This window comes from Gossypium raimondii, chromosome 13 (assembly GCF_025698545.1).
Source record: "Gossypium raimondii isolate GPD5lz chromosome 13, ASM2569854v1, whole genome shotgun sequence".
Taxonomy (NCBI): Eukaryota; Viridiplantae; Streptophyta; class Magnoliopsida; order Malvales; family Malvaceae; genus Gossypium; species Gossypium raimondii.
Window position 1 is genome coordinate 47,551,258 of NC_068577.1, and position 21,354 is coordinate 47,572,611.

The 21,354-nt window shown below is 35.1% G+C and overlaps 4 protein-coding genes across 4 annotated transcripts; 2 read left to right on the forward strand and 2 right to left on the reverse strand.

Annotated features, from left to right (window-relative positions):
• Positions 1-443: 443 nt before the first annotated feature.
• Positions 444-1,821, forward strand: LOC105781636 (uncharacterized). Its single transcript, XM_012606155.1, has 4 exons — positions 444-494; positions 611-843; positions 960-1,208; positions 1,590-1,821. The coding sequence occupies exons 1-4, from the start codon at positions 444-446 to the stop codon at positions 1,819-1,821; spliced, it is 765 nt and encodes a 254-aa protein (XP_012461609.1).
• Positions 1,822-10,282: 8,461 nt separating this feature from the next.
• LOC105781637 (uncharacterized) lies at positions 10,283-10,705 on the reverse strand. Its single transcript, XM_012606157.1, has one exon. The coding sequence runs from the start codon at positions 10,703-10,705 to the stop codon at positions 10,283-10,285; it is 423 nt and encodes a 140-aa protein (XP_012461611.1).
• Positions 10,706-11,697: 992 nt separating this feature from the next.
• LOC105783275 (50S ribosomal protein L13, chloroplastic) lies at positions 11,698-14,400 on the reverse strand. The gene is made up of 4 exons (XM_012608632.2): positions 14,017-14,400; positions 13,416-13,601; positions 12,722-12,892; positions 11,698-12,041 (listed from the first exon to the last, which is right to left on the reverse strand). The coding sequence occupies exons 1-4, from the start codon at positions 14,281-14,283 to the stop codon at positions 11,925-11,927; spliced, it is 741 nt and encodes a 246-aa protein (XP_012464086.1). The 5' UTR covers positions 14,284-14,400; the 3' UTR covers positions 11,698-11,924.
• Positions 14,401-18,341: 3,941 nt separating this feature from the next.
• LOC105784155 (protein ROOT INITIATION DEFECTIVE 3) lies at positions 18,342-20,011 on the forward strand. Its single transcript, XM_012609955.2, has one exon. It carries the CDS (start codon positions 18,633-18,635, stop codon positions 19,866-19,868), a length of 1,236 nt encoding a protein of 411 aa, XP_012465409.1. The 5' UTR covers positions 18,342-18,632; the 3' UTR covers positions 19,869-20,011.
• The last annotated feature ends 1,343 nt before the right edge of the window (positions 20,012-21,354 follow it).

Consider the following 21,354-nt stretch of genomic DNA (forward strand, 5'->3'; position numbering starts at 1 on the left):
GAATTGATATTTTGTAATTTAGTTGAAAACAAAAACAAGTTGTACTTGATGTTTAGGTGCTGATAAGATGAAAAATCAGCTTCACTATGTGTGCAAGTAAGGTTTTGTAAGTTAGAATGTAATTAGTGGAGTTAGGTAGTGTTTTAGGTGCTGATTTGTTTATGCTAACCAACTCATGTCTGGTATTTGTATTGGCTTTAAGCCATTGTTCAATCTCAATGAAAATTCATTCAAGTGTTGTTCATCCAATACTCTCTCTTTAGCTTTCATTTTTCAGTTCTTAGAAGCTTAACTTTGTCTTGAATTCTGATTGTTTCTTCTGCAAGTCTCGAGCCTTGTTGCTTAAGTTTCAGCTGATCTTGCTTGCATTTTGTTCTTAACACCAATAATTGGTATTAGAGCTATAATCTCAGTGGACCTGTTATAGTTCAACACTTAAAACCATGGCTTCATCAGGCTTCACACCAGCTACACCATCAGTCTTCAATAGAGAGGTTTATCACATATGGGTAGTCAAAATAAAGACCTATCTGCAGGCATTTGATCTATGGGAGGTGGTCAACTCAAATGTTGAACCTGCACCACTTAGAGCCAACCAACTGTGGCTTAGATCAGGCAGCATGCTGATGAAAGGACCAAGAGGCACAAGACCATGTCCTGCATTCAAAACTGTGTGTCAGATGTGATCTTTACAAGAATCCTGGCCTATGAGACACCAAAGCAAGCCTGGGACAAACTAAAAGAGGAGTTCCAAGGAATTGACAGAATAAAGCAGCAACAGCTTCTGAATTTGAGAAGATATTTCGAGAACTTGAAGATGAATGAGGAGGAAACAGTCAAGCAGTATTCATATAGGATTATGGCTGTGGTGAACAACATAAGGCTTCTTGGAGAATAATTTAGTGAAGCAAGAATAGTGGAGAAGGTGATTTCTACCTTACCTGAGAGCTATGAGGCAGAAATATCATCCCTCGAAGACTCAAGGGACCTAACCAGCATCTCATTGACAGAGCTGATCAATGCTCTTTATGCACAGGAGCAAAGAAAAGCCAGCAGGCTCGAGGAGCACCAATAAGGTGTCTTCCAAGAAAAAATCAAACTTTCCTTGAGCACCTCTGCCTACAAAGGAAAAAGGACTTGGAGAGACAAGCCAAAGTCAGATGCTGCAAGAAGAATGGATCAACTCTGCAGGCATTGCAAAAGACCTGGTCATTCAGAAGTCAATTGCTGGTTTAGACCAGATGTGCAGTGCCAACAGTACAAAAGGATGGGTCATGTTGAAAATGTTTACAGAAGTAAAGGTAGACCAAGGAAGAATCAACCACAACAGCCAAAGGCTGAAGCTTGAGTAGCAGAAGAAGGCAGTGACCATGAAGAGCAAGTTTTTACAGTTTCATGCTCGTCCACCAAAGAAAAGGCCATAAAGGGATGGCTCATAGACAGTGGTTGCACCAACAATATGACACCAGATGCTGCCATCTTCAAGTCAATTGATAGAAGCTTCAAAACAAATGTGAAAGTAGGTAATGGTCACTTCATCAAGGCAGAAAGAAAAAGGATGTGCTGATAAGCACTCCCACGGGTAACAGGCTTGTTTCAAATGTGTTGTTGGTGCCTGAGATTGACAGAAATCTGCTCAGCATAGCTCAGCTACAGAGGAAAGTCTATTATGTTGTGTTCAAAGGCAATGAGTGCCAAATCAGTGATCCAAGAAGATCTAAGCTCATGTCAGTCACCATGGCTGATAAAAGCTTTGTTGTTGACTGGACAAATGGCCCAGACTCAACCTACATAGCCTCATTAGATGAATCCAAGCTTTGATACCAAAGGTCTGGAGAGCCTCAGAAAGGCTGTAGCTTGTTCATGCCAACTCCAGGCTTGGTCATGCCAACTTCGTCCATTTCCTTCAAACAAGGCCTGGAGAGCCTCAGAAAGGCTGTAGCTTGTGCACACTGATGTGTATGGCCCCATGAAGACTTAGGCACTGAATGGCAGTAGGTATTTCATTCTGTTTATTGATGATCACTCAAAATTTTGCTGGATTTATTTTTTGAAGCACAACTTAGAGGTGGCCTCAGTGTTCTGAAAGTTCAAGGCTGCTGTAGAAACTGAAACAGGCTGCAAGCTCAAGACCCTAAGGTTTGATAATGGAACTGAGTACACCTCGGCTCAGTTTCAAGCCTTTTATGATTAAGCAGGCATCAAACACTAGCTCACCAACACCTATACTCCTCAACAGAATGGTGTTAATGAAAGAAAGAATAGAAGCTTGATGGATATGGCCAAGTGTTTGATGTTTGAGAAGAATTTTCCCAAAACCTTGTGGTCAGAGGCAGTTAACACTCATGTGTATATCCAAAATAGACTTCCAACCAAGGGTTTGGCTCACAAAAATCCATTTGAGGCCCGGTTTGGTTTCAAACCATCACTGGCTCACTTAAGGATCTTTGGTTGCATATGCTATGCACATGTCCTAGCAGTGAAAAGGGACAAACTGTCAAAAAGGGCTTAACTTGGCATACTGGTGGGCTATAACACAATCAAAAAGGGGTATAGGATCTTGGATCCTTCAACAAACAAGGTGATTGTGAGTAGAGATATGGTATTTGATGAGATGTCAAGGTGGAACTAGGAGAAGAAAGAACCAGAGGTAGTTTCTGAAGACCTTGTGTAGATCAGACTGTATCCGATCAGAATGGTCCTGAAATAGACATTGATGATGAACCAGTCAGGGGCACAAGTCCATTGGCTGAGATTTATGAAAGAGCTCAAGTAGCCATAGTGGAACCAAGCTGCTTTGAAGAGGCTGAAGCTCAGCAAGGGTGAAAACAGGCAATGGCTGATGAAATCAGTATGATTGTGAAGAATCAGACTTGGGAACTAGTTGAAAGACCAGCCAACAGGAAGGCCAAATGGGTCTATCAAGTCAAACATAATGCTGATGGAAGTTTGAAAAAGTTGAAAGCAAGGCTAGTTGTGAAGGGGTTTAGCCAAAAGTATGGCATAGACTATCTAGAGACCTTTGCACCAGTGGCCAGGCTTGACACCATCAGGCTGCTAGTTGCCTTAGCAGTACAAATGCCGTGGAAAATTCACCAACTCGATGTGAATTTAGCCTTCCTCAATGGATTTCTTAAAGAAGAGATCTATGTTGAACAACCTCAACGTTTCAAAGTGGCTGGTAAAGAAGACATGGTTTACAGATCAACTTACTGACATTTTGACTAAGCCCCTTAGTGTATCAAAGTTTGAGCACTTGAGAATGAGTTTGGGAGTTTGCAGCATGCAAGCCAAGGAGGAGTGTTGAAGTTGGCCAGCATATTGTCTAGTTGCACTAAAAACAGTTCAAGCCAGTGAAGTTGCAGCAGAAGATCGAGCAACTGTTTTTGTTTTGTTACTTTTGAATTGATATTTTGTAACTTAGTTGAAAACAAAAACAAGTTGTACTTGTTGTTTAGGTGCTGATAAGATGAAAAATCAGCTTGACTATGTGTGCAAGTAAGGTTTTGTAAGTTAGAATGTAATTAGTAGAGTTAGGTAGTGTTTTAGGTGCTGATTTGTTTATGCTGACCAGCTCATGTTTGGTATTTGTATTGGCTTTAAGCCATTGTTCAATCTCAATGAAAATTCATTCAAGTGTTGTTCATCCAATACTCTTTCTCTTTAGCTTTCATTTTTCAATTCTTAGAAGCTTATTTTGTCTTGAATTCTATTTGTTTTTTCTGCAAGTCTCAAGCCTTGTTGCTCAAGTTTCAGCTAATATTGCTTGCATTTTCTTCTTAACACCAACAAGTATACTCTTTTGATGGTGAGATCCAAATGTAAGGAGGAAGATCTTTATTTGAGGACTTGAACTGATAATATTTTTCCAAGTTTCCATCTTTCAAATGAAAAATACCAATATCTCAAGGACCAAATGGCTCATATGTATCCGTTTTCAATAAAACCATCCATGAAATATATAGAATTAGGCTGGCTTTTAGGAAAATCCCAAGCTAAAACTGCTAATGTCCTATTATCTCCCACAAAGACTATATCTCCATCTATACTCTCTACCTCTTTCTTTTCTATATATCTACTGTTTTCATCGTCTAAAATCAGCTTGAAAATTGTGAATTTTTTTGTAGAACGAACACTTCTTTCACCACCCTCTTCAAATTTTAAATGTTTGTGAATGGAGTATAAATTTCCCATAGATGACCTAACAAGAAATGCTCTATGTGAATAATTCTCAAGCCTTTGAATTTTTGGCATGAGTGTGTTCAATTTTGGTGGGTTTGAACTTTCATCATCTTCTACACCATTAACATCGAAAGATACAAGATTGTTGTAGTGCCCTATAGCATAAACCAAAGCTTCATGGAAAAGAATATCAAGGAAAAGAGATTAATCTTCATCGACATCCATGTATATCCAATTTTATTAGCAATGTTAGAAGTTATTTTGAATAATTTGAGTATAGTCAAATGTTGTTTCGGAGTATCTGATTAGTTCCTATTTTTTAGGGATTTAGCATTAGCTTAGTTGCTATTTTCTTGTGATTTTCAGTTGTACTTCAGCTTATATAAAGGCTTGATTAATTGTTGAATAAACATGAGTTTTTTTCCTTTTTATTCTTCAACAGTGGTATCAAGAGCCTGGTTAGTAAAACTATGAGTGTGAGTGAAAGCAAAAGTTGAGAGTTTAAAATAGCAAGTTTGCAGCAGCAGCAATGGTCATGGATAATTTTGTTCAACCAGCAATCCCACGCTTTGATGGTCATTACGATCATTGGAGCATGTTGATGGAGAACTTCCTAAGGTCCAAAGAATATTAGGATGTTGTTTCTTCCGGCATTATTGAACCAGAAGGAGCAACTCTAACACCAGTGCAACGACCAGCTCATGAAGCAGCAAAGCTGAAGGATCTTAAAGCAAAGAACTACCTGTTTCAAGCAATAGACATGTCTATCATGGAGACAATCCTTTGCAAGGACACTTCCAAACAAAATTAGGATTCTATAGAGAGGAAGTCTCAAGGGTCTACAAGAGCAAAGTGGCAGCAGCTACAAGCTCTTCGTACGGAACTCAAAATGCTACGAATGAATTCAAAGGATTCAGTCACAAATTATTTTTCAAAAATGATGGCAATCGTCAATAAGATGCAGATTTATGGTGACAAGATGGAGAACACCGCCATTGTCGAAAAAATTCTTCGATCCTTGACGCCAAAATTCAATTATGTTGTCTGCGCCATAGAAGAAGCTAATGACGTTGAAGAACTCTCAATTGATGAGCTGCAAGGTTCGTTATTGGTTCATGAGCAGAAACTCCAACGTCAAGACCAAGAGGAACAAGCATTGAAGGTAGCAACCAATCCAAAAAACCATGAACGTGGTAGAGGGAAAGGACGAGGATTCCACCAACGCAGCAACTCCAAAGATCGAAAAATAGAAGGCTCTTCTGATTATGCGAGAAGTAGAGGCTGAGGACGACGTTCAACAAGTTTCAGGCCAACCAACAAGTCTAAAATTGAATGTTTTAGATATCACAAGTATGGGAACTATAAATCTGAGTGTAGAACCAATCTCGAATGACATGTGGAGACAATAAATTTTGTTGTAGAAAAGGAAGAAGGAGAGATACTCCTAATGGCATGTCAAGAGAAAGAGACACCTTCACCAACTTTATGGTACCTTGACACAGGTTGTAGCAACCATATATGTGGCAACAAGAAGGAATTTTCATCAATCGATGAATCCCACTGTACCCAAGTGAAGCTTGGAGATGGCTCTACCCTTACAGTACCAAAATTCGAAACGCTACGAATGAATTCAGGGGAGTCAGTCACAAATTATTTTTCAAGAATGATGACAATCATCAATAAGATGCGGATCCATGGTGACAAGATAGAGGACAATGTCATTGTTGAAAAAATTCTTCAATCCTTGATGCCGAAATTTAATTATGTTGTTTACGCTATAGAAGAAGCTAATGACATTGAAGAACTCTCAATTGATGAGCTGCAAGGTTCGTTATTGGTTCATGAGCAGAAACTCCAACGTTAAAACCAAGAGGAACAAGCATTGATAGTAGCAACCAATCCAAAAAACCATGAACGTGGTAGAGGGAAAGGACGAGGATTCCACCAACGCAGCAACTCCAACGATCAGAAAATAGAAGGCTCTTCCTCTGATTATGCGAGAAGTAGAGGCCGAGGACGACGTTCAACAGGTTTCAGGCCAACCGACAAGCCTAAAGTTGAATGTTTTAGATGTCACAAGTATGGGCACTACAAATCTGAGTGTAGAATCAATCTCGGACGACATGTAGAGATAACAAATTTTGCTGTAGAAAAAGAAAAATGAGAGATACTCCTAATGGCATGTCAAGAGAAAGAGGGATCTTCGCCAACTTTATGGTACCTTGACACTGGTTGTAGCAACTATATGTGTGGCAACAATGAAGCATTTTCTTTAATCGATGAATCCCACTGTACCCAAATGAAGCTTGGAGATGCCTCTACCCTTACAGTCATGGGAAAAGGAACTATCCAAGTTTCTTCGGAGGGTAAAACGCGGACCATTAACAATGTTTTTTATGTTCCTAAATTGAAATCAAACCTCTTGAGTGCCGGCCAATTACTTGAGAAGGGGTATGCAATTATATTTAAAAGTGGAGCTTGCAAGATTTATGATCAGCAGTAGAATTTTCTTGTTCAAGTTTGTATGACATCGAATAGAATGTTTCCTCTCTTTCTTCATGATTCTGTTCATACTTGCTACATAGCAAAATTAGAGGAGGAAGCATGGATTTGGCAGTTCAGATATGGGCATCTTAATTTCGGTGGCTTGCGGACACTACACAAAAAGAAGATGGTGGAAAGGCTTCCTCCAATTGTAATCTCATCAAGAGTTTGTGAAAATTATGTTGTTAGCAAACAACACCGAGCTCAATTTCCACAAGGTAAAGTATGGAGAGCAAATAAGCAACTTGAGCTGGTCCATTCAAATATTTGCGGTCCAATCACACCGATTTCAAATGGAGGTAAAGGATATCTGATCACATTCATTGATGATTTTAGTAGAAAGGTGTGGGTATACTTCTTAAAAGAAAAGGCTGAAGCTTTCGAAACATTTAAGAATTTTAATAGTCTTGTTGAAAGGGAGAGTGGCAATCTTATCAAAGTTCTTCATCCTGATCGTAGAGGTGAGTACATGTTTCTTGAATTTAATGATTTTTGCACGAAGCATGAAATTCGTAGGCAACTTACAGCAGCTTATACACCACAACAAAATGGTGTATGTGAGAGGAAAAATTGAACTATTCTCAACATGGTTCGTAGTCTACTGTGAAGAAGCGCCATTCCAAAGATTTTTTGGCCAGAGGCAGTAAATTAAAGTATCCATCTCTTGAATAGAAGCCCCACACTAGCTGTTTTGAATATGACTCCTGAAGAAGCTTGGAGTGGACAGAGGCCAATGATTGATTACTTCAAAATTTTTGGGTGTATAGCATATGCCCATGTTCCAGATCAAAAAAGGAAAAAACTTGAAGACAAAGGGGAAAAGTGTGTTTTTTTTGGAGTAAGTGATCAAACAAAAGCTTACAAACTCTATGATCCCGTAACCAAGAAAATTATAATTAGTCGTGATGTAGTATTCGATGAAAAAAGGTTTTAGCCTTGGAATGATCAAGCTCAGGGTGCAGCACCAATAGCAGTTGATTTTGAAGAAATTGAGGAGAAACACCAAGATCAGAATTTAATCAATAACAAAACTGATCCTGTTGAAGCGGTGATGCATCAGCCTGATTTCAAAATAGCTACAACACCTGGTGGATGCCCTCATCGCCATCCACAAAGGCCAACTTGGATGCAAGATTATCAGGTGTTCAAAATCAATCGAAGTGAAGATCCATTAATTCATTTTGCCTTGTTCGTGGATAGTGATCCAATTACTTTTGATGAGGCAGTAAAACATAAAAGGTGGAGAGAAGCAATGAATGATGAAATTGAAGCAATTGAGAAAAATAACACTTGGGAATTAACAAATCTTCCCAAAGGCCAAAACATTATTGGTGTCAAATGGATCTAAAGACTAAGCTGAACAAAGATGGCGGCGTTGACAAATACAAAGCGCGCCTAGTGGCAAAAGGTTACAAGCAAGAATTTAGAGTGGACTGCAAAGAGGTGTTCGTACCGGTTGCGAGACTTGACGCAATTCGGTTGGTGATTGCATTAGCAACTCAAAAATCTTGGCCGATTCATCAATTAGATGTGAAATCTTCCTTTTTACATGGTGATATTCACAAACAGGTATTTATCAACCAACCACCTGGATATGTGAAGTCTGGTTGTGAGCATAAGGTATACAAACTAAAGAAGGCTTTATATGGATTACGACAAGCTCCTTGTGCTTGTTACAATAGAATTGAAGCTTATTTTTTGAAGGAAGGTTTTACCATGTGTCCTTATGAACATACTTTGTTTATTAAGGCTGGTCATGATGGAAAATTACTTTTAATATGCTTGTATGTAGACGATCTCATTTACATAGGGAATGATGGTGCCTTGATGGGGAGATTTAAGCAATCCATGATGAATGAATTTGAGATGATAGATCTCGGCTTGATGAACTATTTCTTAGGTATTAAAGTACATCAATTTGCTGCTGGTACTTTTATTTGTCAATAGAAATATGTGCAAGAGATTTTAGAAAAGTTTCAGTTGAAGGGCTGCAATCCAGTTACCACACCAACTGAAGTTGGATTAAAGCTCACCAAAGAGCCTGATGGAAAGAAAGTAGACTGCACCATGTACAAGCAAATTTTGGGGAGTCTGATGTACTTAACGGCAACAAGGCCAAACATCATGTATGGTGTTAGTCTCATTAGTAGATACATGGAGAGTAGAGGTGCTCATGGTGGGGTAGCCTAGAAAAATTTCACCTACCAAATATGGGCCTAGAATTTTGCCCAGGCAGCAGAAAATATTCATAAGCAAGCCCACTACCCGCCCATTTTTAAATAAATACCAAAAAATTATTTTAAGAATTAAAATAAAATTAAAAAAGTATTTTAAAAATATTTTAAAATTAAAAAATTAAAAAGTATTTTAAAAAATTTTAAAATTTAAAAATTTAATAAAAGTATTTTAAAAGTATTTTAAAATTAAAAAATAAAAATAATAAAATATTTATTATATTTGGGCGGGCCCGGCCAAAAAGTTGTGCCCGAGGTCTGCCCGCTTTTTAATCGGGCCTCGTTTTTGCCCAAGCCCATATTTCGGCCTATATTTTTACCCAAACCCTCCCATATTTGGTGGGCCGTCAGGTCAGGCCGCCCCCCATGAGCACCTCTAATGGAGAGTCCCATCGAAAAACATCTTCAGTCGCTAAGTTTATTCTGCGCTATTTAAAAGGGACTGCATCTTTCGGACTGCTTTACAAGAAAGGAGAAAATTCAAATTTGTTTGGTTTCATAGATAGCGATTATGCAGGGGATATTGAGGATCGAAAAAGTACTTCAGGCTATGTATTTAGGCTTGGATCAACAACTATTTCATGGTCTTCAAAGAAGCAACCCATAGTCACTCTTTCAACAACAGAAGTCGAATTTGTAGCAGCCACATCAAGTGCCTGTCAAGCTATTTGGTTGAGGAAGATTCTTGGACAAATTCAGTTCGTACTGCAACAGGCAACAACAATCTTTTGTGACAATAATTCAGCCATTAAATTATCAAAAAATCTGGTTTTACATGGGAGGAGCAAGCATATAGATGTGAAGTATCATTTTTTGAGGGATCTTTCTAAAGATGGTGTGATTGATCTTGTTTTCTGCAGAAGTGAAGATCAAGTTGCTGACTTATTCACTAAGCCACTCAAAATTGCAACATTTCAGAAGTTAAGGGAGCTCCTTGGTGTTTGTTCGATGGATGCCTCAGCTTAGTGTTTTCACCTTTTTTCTTGTTTAAACTGATCGGTAGCAATATCAGTTTAAGGGAGGGCATGTTAGATGTTATTTTGAATAATTTGAGTATAGTCAAATGTTGTTTAGGAGTATCTGATTAGTTCCTATTTTCTAGGGATTTAGTATCAGCTTAGTTGCTATTTTCTTGTGATTTTCAGTTATACTTCAGCTTATATAAAGGCTTGATTAATTGTTGAATAAATATGAGTTTTTTTCCTTGTTATTCTTTAACAGGCAAGGTCTGTAGAAGGCTAATCTGCGATAAACACTATAAATTACGACAACTACAAAATTATTCGGATGCAACAAGGGATCGTCTGATAACCTTTAAAATTTTATGTGTAGTGCCCACTATCATATGCCATGCTGTCAAACTGAGGAAGATGAATGCTAAGATTTTTAAAAGGATTTGAAAGAGTTATATTGAAGCTCTCATCCACTGTGGCTAACCAACCATAACAAGAACCACAGTATCTCCATGTATAAGGCTTGGGAAATTCAATCTCCGCGATTTTTGATTTGGATTGTAGGCTGTATAGTTTTCGCTTTGTGGCGCTCTTTTTGGATGGAATCATCAGCATTGGAACTAGAGTTGTGGATGATCGCCTCTTGATGTCGAGAAAAGTATTGAACAGTGAATGCCAATATTTGCTAACAGCACCAAATTGAACCCGACTGATGGGTTCATCTATTTTCTCAAGAACAGTAAGAAGACAGAGTTCTGGTAGATATTCCCAATCGGGCACAGAATTCCCCATACTTGTTCCTTCAGAAAACCAGTAGCAGCTTGGTCCCTGCAAATAATTCAAGTCAGGAAATAAAATAAGAGGGTGACGAAACTATGTATTTTCAGCACTTATATATGGGTATTTAGAGCGTGCAAATATTAGATTTTTAAATTTAGAGCGTGCACTTATATGGACTTCGAGTGTTATTTTTCCACTTAAATTAGGATGTTAATAGTCTTCCACTTTTAAAAGTTGAAATCAATTGTAAGTTTATTTAAATTAGGTTTCTATAATAGTTATTTGCTATTCCTTATTAAAATATTCCTTAATTTACATATTTTTTTTTTATTTTCGTGTTGTTATTTCACTGAATTACAATCTTCAACTTCTATTTTTAGTGAGTAAAGGATTAATCAATTGTAAGTTAATCTAAATTGGGTTAAGGAATAGGAGAAATAAGTCTTTGAAACTGTCTATTACAAAACCTTAATATCTATTTTTATCTTTGTACAAAACAAGTAAGCTTACTTGTGTCTTTTCTATTGTTTTCTTGTAGATACTTTATTGTAGAAAGGGACGATCGGATTGACTCAAAAATCACACTATCCAGAAATCTTTTAGTAGTTTTTGAATGTTTAACTTGGGTTATTTGGTATATAATAGGTGAATTGATTTTATGTTGGTTATTTGTGAAGTTAAACTTAAATGGTGTTTGCCTTTAGTTAGTTCTTTTAGGATAGATGTAAATATGTGTTGGTGTGGTATATATGTATGACTGGAACTTATTTGGTATATGTGGTATAAGCTTTATAAAAGAGAGTGAATATGGCAATTAGAATTATAGGTTGAATGGAGTAGTGCTTGGGGATGGGGCTGCATGCTGGATTTTTTGTTTCAATCGACATGCCTGCTGCTTATTGTAATCTTCAACTTTTAGACGAAAAATAAGCTTTTAAATTCTTTCATATGAGTCCGTGATAAGAGTTTCAATGTCCAACCATTAAATTTAAGAAAGAAGAATATTAGTGTGAATCATTTGATTAACATATCAAAGTTGGTTCAAACATCAACCAGCTACAAGATTACAGATTAAAGCAACTGAAACCTAAAGCATTAAATTCCCATGAGTTTAGCATTCCACTTAACAACATAATGAAACTTATACCCCAAAAACACGAGAAAATGGAAACCAACATTGCTTGCTCTCTTCCCTCTCGCTCCCAATATCCTGACCCTGCTTTAAGTTCGTTTATCTCTGCTTCTGCACCCTTTTGTCCCGTATAGGCAGCTCAATAGGCTTCTGAGCCTCATGTGGATGATCAGCGCCCTTATAAACCTTCAGGTGGTTAAACAATGCTCTACCAAGCTGAAAAAAATGACAGTTTAGTGTAGAGCTTAGCAATAATTAACAAAAACCATGCACCTTTTTTGAACAAACACCAAAATTCTTGACTGAATAAGTAAACACCTCTTGAAGAGAATGAAGCCAATGGATTGAAAGCAAAAGCTGACATAATTCATGGATACTTAATAACTTGATATATTGTTTCATTTTCTCTCAGAATGTGCCTATGATTAACCTGCTTTATTTGCAATACTTATTATCAAAGTAATGCTTATTTGCAAAGAGCCTCAACCGCCAAGTTCAATTGATTGTTCTAAGACAAAGTGCATATACGAAGCATCCCAGGTAAAGCTATTACAGGAGACTACTTAAACTAGCTTAGCACTGTGTGCACATATGAAGTCCAGGATCAGTTTTTTCTCATTTCTGACAACCTGGCTAGAGTCACTTATGGAAAATTACTAATTAGTCTGAGCTAAGTGGAAAGTTTAGCAGCAGAATGACTACGCCACATACAAACAAGAAAAACTAGTCATTAGTCTTCATATTGATCACCAATTAAATAAATTACGAGGCTTTACTATCCTTTTTATTTAGCAGCTGAATTATTGATATATGGGCTAGCTGGAAACTTTATTCTGATTCATATTGAACCCATATTTACATATTAGTAGTCATGAGTTTTAAACCAACGAACTCACCCGTCCTTTAGGAAGCATACCACGAACAGCATGCTCAATGATTCTTTCAGGAATTCTCTGCTGCAGCTGGTTGAACGTTTCCACTTTCATGCCACCTGGTCTTCCTGAATGCCTTCTGTAGAGCTTCTGGGTCCTTTTCTTCCCAGATACAGCAACTTTTTCAGCATTTACCTATTGAGTTGATATCCAACACAAATCTTTCTTTAGGATTTTTAGATCAAATGATAAACATATTATGATAAACCAGGCAGTATCATTAAAGCTCCCTCCCCTAAATGGCCAAATTAGTAAAGTTTTTAGCAACGATATCGGTTTCACAACTGAAGAAATATCGAGAGGTCATGGAGTGGAAACAACTTGTATCATGTTTCAATCAAATCAACAACTTATATCATGTAATAGCATACAACATAAAAACCCCTAAGTAAGATCTATAGACTTGCATTACTATTAGCAAATGCAATCAGGCCAAAGAGCTTCGACATTGTAAAGGAACAATCATATCCAAAATGAAAAGAAAAAAGCATTTTAAAAAGATATTGTAACATGTAAAAAGAAAACAGCATTTTCGACATGATTAAACCTCTTTCCAACATCTAACCAATGGCAAACAATAACATAAACAAGTGTTCATAAAGAAAACAGCTAAAAATAGTCTTAAACAAGAAACCTAATGACCACAAAGACTACATACCACTATCACAAAAGCACCCATATCGACACTAGGAGTATAAGTGGGCAAATTCTTTCCGCGAATATGCACAGCAATTGTCGATGCCAGTCTTCCCAGAATTTTGTCAGCTGCATCGACAATATACCATGTTTTTTCAGTATTAATGTGGTCTTTAGCTTTGGGATACCATGTGTTGTTCCAAATGTCCTGCATACAGAAAAGAACATGATTCAAATTAAGTAGGCAACAAGGGAGAAAAGCAGAAATATCATCATGAACATAGTAAGAAGCAGATAAATTATCCACAATGTTTCAGAATCTGAATGCAATCTCACATTAATATTTGTGAAGAAAAGGAAAAAGATGCAATGTAAAGAGAAATCACATCGCATACTCAGAACATAACTATTTAATTAAAATAAAACAATACCCAATTTTACAAAAAGCATAAAGTTTTACCATATCTTGTTAAAAATTCAAAGTTCAAACCAACAACAATCCCAATTTTAAGATCAAAATTGAAGGGGGAAAACACCAAATTTCACCAAAAGAACCTTGAAAAAGAAAAAACTTTAAGAAAGGAAATGAAATAGAAAAAGAGACAGAGACAGAGAGGCATTACAGGGCCATCAGCCTCGGATTCCTCGAACATCCAACGTTGGTTTTCAGGGACAAGAGAGAGGTCCTGGCAGCAAACCCTGAAATCCCGTTTGGAGAAAGACAAGGTTGTTGTCCGAGCAGAAGAAGGTTTGGACAATGCTACTACAGGGAAGAACCCAAGAAATGAGCTTTGGTTACTGGGAATAGTCCTTTTCAATGAAGCAAAGGAAGGCCTCTCGGAAGAAGAAGAAGAGAAGATGACTGAGGTTGAAGCACAAAGGAGTGCCATTTTCTTTGGGTTCTCTTCCTCTGGTTCACTCACTCTTGCTGTTTTCAGTTAACTACTTGCTCAAATTGGATAAGATGGCCTTTATTTTCCGAAGTTTTTCCTCCATTTTTCTTTTTCAGCAGCAAAAGTAAACTGTAAAATCTCTTCGTTATCGTTATTTAGGTTGAACTGGACCAGAGTAGGTTCGGGCCGCATGTTATCTGTCTTCAACGAAGTAAAGCCCAAACCTTCAAAATTGAATTTAACTAATTTTTCTATGCATGTATTAATTAAAATAATATTATAATTTTTTTATAACAAATTAATTTAAATATAATATTTCTGGAATAAAAACCATTAAAACCAATAAATAATATTTTTGGGGTCAAATGTAATATATAAAATATATTGGTATATAAATCATAAGGCTAATGTACTAAAACTACACTTTATTTAAATTATAAGCTATTAAATTATTTTTTGTTACATCCCTAACCTATGATTTTTATTCATAAAAGTCCTTGATTTTAATATTAATGTAAAAATATTTTGAATTTCAAGCTCTTAATTTGATAAAATTATATACACTTTAACATCAACATAAAATTTAAAAGAGTAATCAAACTTTTCAAAAGAATGATGAATTATGTTTTATATATAGGAACTTTCAAGAAATTTTAAAAATATTAATATTAATATTAATACTCATCAATTCACATCAGCATAAAATGAAAGTTAGTTTAAAATTTTAAAACATTTTTAATTTAACATAAAAATCAAGGACTTTCATAAGTAAAAATCATAGGTTAGGGCTTATTTAACTATAAAATTGTATAAAGACTTGTTTAAACAAAGTATAATAGTTTAAGGGCTTGTTTAGTATATTAGCCTAATCACAACATAGGGGAGCAATAATTAGTTTTTAATAATTTATTTTGTAAAAAATATTAATTTATTGTTTTTAAATTAACTTAAATGTTATGGATGGATTGATATTAAGTTTTTTTCTAAATATTAGAATATAAAAATTGATTTTATAATTTCAATTATTTTTATGCATAATTCAAAGTATTTATTTTTCCTTTTTAAAAATAGTAATTTTTACTAATGTAGTTTGTACATAAGTGTTTAAATAACAGTTAAAAACCGGATTTTAAAAGCTAATATTACTCTTAAAATGTAATTGAATTATGTTGGTAGAAGACTATTTTTCTTAAAGCATTTTTAGTTGATATATATAATAAAAATTAATGTTAACGTTTGCAATTTTTTTTTAAATTTAGAATTTATATTCTTTTAAAGTTAAATTTAACATTATGTTTAGAAGGTTAAAAATTCAGGTTCGAGTGCCACCATTTGCAATCGAGATGTGTGGATCTGTCATCGTGCATTATACTAATTAAGTTCTACATTGCAGTTGGTCCAACATATATTTATTATTGTCTTATACTGATTTTGTAGTAGTAATAAATATTTATTTTTAACATAGTATATTAAAGGGTAATTGAATATTTTACACTGTTTTAAAACTGATAAAAGTTTTTAAGGTGGTTAAGTCACCAAATTTGGTTAGAGAGGTCCTTCATACCAATCTCTATTCAACTTGGTCACTGTAATTGAGACACCATGGTCAGAAACGTGTGTTTGATGAAGAAGAAATAAACGGATTGCTTGGTATGAGTGAAAAATTATAGAACTTGAGTTATAAGAAAAAAATCTCCACTAAATTCCCAGATATGTTAACTGCATTTACCAAGTTGTAAAGTTTTTTTGGAGAATGAATATTGAGATATTTATATAATTCGGTGTAAGTGAATTTCCATTAATAAATTTCATTAAATTAGTTAGTGTTAGAAGAGTTCTGTAATTTAGGATTTAGGGCCAAAAGGAGGGTGATTTTTTCCAAGGGTATTTTAGCTAAATGCCCATTAATTGAATTGATAGGAGGGAGCAGTTGTTTCCGACTCATTTTCAGGTAAGAACATCCACAAAGTCTCTCTCAAATTTCCATCAAATTTAAACAACCAATGATAAGTAAGTGAGATTCTACTTGCTTTCTGCGTCAATCAAAATTTTCATCCCTTTTCACCTCAAACTCAAGGTAGGTTGGTAGGAAGAGTGGGATTTATTGATATTAGTTGTAAATTGATATCAAATCATTACAACTCGGATTTGTGAAGTTTGGATTGGGTTTTTGATAGGTGAGTTTCGTTATATCAAATGCATTTACATTTTTAGTGTTAAATTATTATTAATTTTATTAAAATTTTTGTTTTGATTGTGTTTGCGAAGTGAAAAAAGTGACCGAAAGTTCAAAGGAAGATAAAAGCGTTGGAAGAACAGTAAAATTTTGGTTTGTGCTCTCATATTTTATCAAATGCCCTATATTTGGTTTGTGGCAACCAATATGACGCTCCTTGTCTGTATTTAACTTCTATTTAATTTAATTTAATACTTAATTTTTTTTTAAAATTTAACTCAGTTCGCATACAAATAAAATTTTAAGTTATGTGTACAAAATCAATCATTTCCATATTACTGCTAATAACAATATTTAATTAATATTATTGTGGAGAAAAAGAATAAACCGGACTTCCTTAAGGCAATTCTTGATCCTCTCCATCTCCATTTTTTTATCCAAAATTGTCATTAAATTTTCCAAAAAAATCTTCTTTTTTAACTGTAACATAAGAATGATGGCTGCGAACCCATGCATTTAAAAAAATCTTCTTTTTTAACTTTTATCTTCTGTTTTGAAGCTGGAGATGACAACTTGAGCTCATTGTTTTCTATTTAGGGTATTGAATTTTGTTGTTTGATGATTTTTTTTTTTAATTATAAGCTTGTTGGTTGTAGCCTCTGTTTAAGATTTGTAATCAACTTTGCTTCATCAATTGTAACGTTTTCAATATCACTACTATATGGTGTTCTTTTCATTCTTTTTTTTTCCCTTTTTCATGTGTTGGGTTGGTATACAGGGTGTACAAAAACAGTTTATGCCAAAGACGATGTTAAAAATTTTATATTGGAGTAGGATAAAATTATAAAATTTTGAAACCTAAGGCTAAGATTTTTGGGTTAAGAAGCTTAAATTATTAATTTTTTAAAGGAGTATAAACTAATTTATTGAGTTTTTAGAATTAGAACTAAATTCATAAATTTTGTAAATTTTGAGGCTAAATTTATTGAATTTTTAAAATTCAAACTAAAATGACAAATTTTGTAAACATTGAATGCTAAATTTGTTGAATATTTTATATTTAGGATCAAATTAATATAATGTGTAAACATTGGAAGACTAAATTTTTATTAGACCGATAAAAATCCTAGACCAAAATATTTAATTTCAAAAGTTTAGTGACTAAATTGAAAAAAATTAACAATTCAATAGACAAAATAAAATGAAATAAATAATTTAGTGATTATTTTTATAGTTTACCTGGTAAAATGTATAAATTAATTTCATATATGTTACCATATATGAAAGCATATAGGTGATATGTATGGCAAAATATATTAATTGATTTTAGATATATGATAAATATATAGTAACATATATTAATTAATATGGACACATGCTAATCAGCTGGGAATACCACTAATATGCTGCCACATAAGTCTATATATGATTCAACAATATCAAATAAAAAAGAGTTCAAACCTTTTATTGACATTTAAAATCAACTAAATTATAGATGGAGTGATAAAAGCATTAGCATTTAAATTTGTAGTTAATAATAGTTTCAATTTTAATCCCTAAACAAATATTTTTGTTTAAAATTCTCACTAATGAGATAACAATTTGTATTTATTTTCATAATTTTTTATTAAAATACTAAGAATAATGACTAAGGAATCCGTTACTACTATTTTAGACATACCATTTTACCTTTTGTCCAAAAATAAGGTTTACATATTTGTTAATTTAATAAAAATTATATTAAACTATTTCCTTACAACTACTTATATAGTCCCTCTTTAATCTATATGTAAGAGGAAGATGCGCTTCAACGCACTCGAATCCACATTCTTCTATATTTGACAGCAATATTCATACTAATCCAACTAAACAATTACACTATTACACTTGTATAAAATCGCAATGCAGTTTTAAGTAACCATTAAAGCTATTAGCAACCAATGGCAGTGATGGAGGTATCTTTATGTAATCTTACAGCTGTAAATTGCCTTCTACCAAACTAAAACCATAGGCCCTTCACGTAGTAAGATTGCTTAAGCATTAATGGAGAAAACAACCAAATTTGATGATTAAAACCACCTCGTTTTCAACGCCCAAGACCACAGAATCCTCTCTTTAACAAGTACTCATTCAGCCTCACAAACTCACCTTTAATTATCTCTCATTAAACATGTCGTCTCCTTCGCATCCTATTGTCCTCACCAGCTCCCTTAATGGTCCCGTTACTGCCTTCGATGCTGTCTCTGGTGTCCCTCTTTGTCACTTCTCTGGCAGCAGGTCTCCTTACCATGGTCTTGCCCTTGTTGGCAACTCATTCATTGCTACTTCTCATATATCTGCAGAGACTTCTTCAGCCTCTATTCATCTCTACAATTGGTGGTCTTCAACAGCTCTACACAATTTTCTTGTTCCAGAACCTGTTGCACCCTTGTCAGCTACCCTTGATGGCTTGTATTTGTTTGCTGGTGGCCTTTCAGGTTCTATACATGCTCTCTCAGTTCCTTCAGGGGAGATACTCGCATCATATTCAGCACATAACAAGCCTGTTTCCTGCCTCAAAATAAGTGAAGATGGGTCACTTTTGATATCTGGTGGTGATGATGGTACAATTTCTTTTGTTCCAATCTTTCAAATCATCGAGGCATCACCTGATAAGAGCTCCACCAGCTTGATGTTGCAGAGATTTGTTGCACATGATGGCTCAGTGACAGCAATAGACTCTATTATGGCACAGTGCAACTCTACCATAATATCAAGCTCGTTGGATTGCACGATTAAGATTTGGGGATTATTGGATGGAACAAAGTTAAGAACAGTGACATTTCCATGTGCCATTATGGGGATAGCATTGGATCAAATAAGGAAAGAATTTTTTGCTGCAGGCTCTGATGGATTCATCTACAAGGGATCAATAAATGCTGGAAGCAAAAAGCATGTGAATCAAACACAGGAGTTCATTAGATGGGCTCAAAAGCATGACAGTGGGATTGTATCTTTAGTTATGGTGAGTGAGACAAACAATTTGGTATCTGCTTCAGAAGATGGGAAGGTTTATATATGGGAGATTGAAACAGGTGAGGCCATTATGGGACTTGATAATGATGTAGGGAGCATTAGTGATATGGTGGTAGCTAATGGTATGGAGCGAGGCTTAAATTTTGGTAAAAAGGCTGACAACTTTTATGATGGATATAGTGGATTATGCAGGGTGGAGCTGAGCAGGTCACTAAAGGACACTTTGGACATAGAAGATGTGTTGAGGGTGGCTACAAAAGACCGAAGCAGAGCCATTGATATGCTTGAGTCTGCAATTTCAGCGTATGAAAGGTTGCTGGAGCTCATTCTCAAGGAAGCCAAGAAAGGTCCTAGTAGCAGCAAAAGTGGAAACGAAAAACATAGCCTCTAATACAATATATATATATATATATTGCCTCTAAATTCTTCTATGCAAAAGTAAAATGAAGACAAATGCACCTTGTTCGAAAATGCCTTTCCCCTTTCTGTTCTTTTTTTTCTTGGTATGTGCAACAGCTTTTTTGCCTATTGAAATCATGATTTAAATATTGGAGATAATGGTTATTTTGTGATCTAGTTTAATTTTCTCCATCATTGATATTTACAGCATCGGAAACACATCCCTGATGAAAATTTAAATCCAAATTTGAACCCAGTAAATGTTGCATGATTATTATGCACTTGCAAATAAATGGTACAACAAATTGGTGAAGAGAAGGTGAATGTTTCATCTCTCCACTCACACTGCTATTTATACATTGTAATTTAAATTTAATTAACTTAATTTTTAACTATTAAATATGTTTAATTTATTAATTAAGCTTACTTAATAAAAGGTAAGTGGATGACATCAAATTCCACTTATTCATAAAACTTTAATGGTTAAATAACCATTAAGGTCTTTGCGCAATTGTTAATTGGATTTCCAAGCATTTTTTAAATTAAAACTTAATAGCGGTTGTACTTTTATAATTTAGTCTTAAAATTTTTAGGCTAAAGACGACGTCGGGCCGTCTCAAGATAAAATAAATATGAGGGACGAAGACGAGTACCTATTTTGGTTTGTGCTTTCATGAGTTAAATTTAAATTACATATACGGATTGTTGCAATTAGCTATATTTGAGGGAATGAATTTACTTGTCTCATTAATAGGTAAGTGTGAAATTATCGGTACCTTGTGTTTTATTTGTGTTTGTGTTTCAGGGAGAAATTGTGATAGTTTTAAGGTATGTTTGAGTTAACGGTAATGTGGTGCCGCTTGGAGACCCACACATCTCATTTCCTATGTGGGGAGTGCACCATCACCTTGGAAGATGCCGGATTGCAACTTGAGCTCCCAGTTCACTATGCTCTTATACTCAGACTCGTTTTCAATAGGACTTCCAACGTGAGCAGATAATACACAAGAGAAAACCATAGGAGTTGGTGTGCCTTTGGAACTCTTCACGCAACTCTTATGCAACAAGTTAAGGGTATACTTATGTTAGCTGAGAAGCAACCCTGAAGAGTTATAGGTTACCTCTATACCCAAAAAATAACTCAACTATCCCAAATCTTTAAGAGAAAACCTCGAATCTAAAGAATCCACAAACTCATCAATGCTTGGTTGATAGTTGCTTGTAATTATAATGTTATCCACATAGACAAGTACATAAGAAGAACCTCACCAGTATGCTTTATAAAAAGTGAAGCATCAGACTTCGCCAGAGTAAACCCAACTGTAACCAAATAATCTCTTAGTTTGTTGAACCAAGCCTGAGGAGCCTATTTGAGACCATATAATACTTTACTGGGTTTACACACCAATGACACACCTTCGCTTTGTTGTTTAAACCCTAGAGGTTAAGTCATGTAAATCTCTTCAACTAAGTCACCA

Coding starts and splice junctions, on each gene's coding strand:
- LOC105781636 (XM_012606155.1), top strand. CDS start 444: ATGGCTTCATCAGGCTTCACACCAGCTACACCATCAGTCTTCAATAGA. Junction 495..610: donor CATCAGTCTTCAATAGAGAG/GTTTATCACATA, acceptor ACTGTGGCTTAG/ATCAGGCAGCATGCTGATGA. Junction 844..959: donor GAGGAGGAAACAGTCAAGCA/GTATTCATATAG, acceptor GCTATGAGGCAG/AAATATCATCCCTCGAAGAC.
- LOC105781637 (XM_012606157.1), bottom strand. CDS start 10,705: ATGGGGAATTCTGTGCCCGATTGGGAATATCTACCAGAACTCTGTCTT.
- LOC105783275 (XM_012608632.2), bottom strand. CDS start 14,283: ATGGCACTCCTTTGTGCTTCAACCTCAGTCATCTTCTCTTCTTCTTCT. Junction 13,602..14,016: donor AATCCGAGGCTGATGGCCCT/GTAATGCCTCTC, acceptor TTCTGTATGCAG/GACATTTGGAACAACACATG. Junction 12,042..12,721: donor GTATGCTTCCTAAAGGACGG/GTGAGTTCGTTG, acceptor CATTTTTTTCAG/CTTGGTAGAGCATTGTTTAA.
- LOC105784155 (XM_012609955.2), top strand. CDS start 18,633: ATGTCGTCTCCTTCGCATCCTATTGTCCTCACCAGCTCCCTTAATGGT.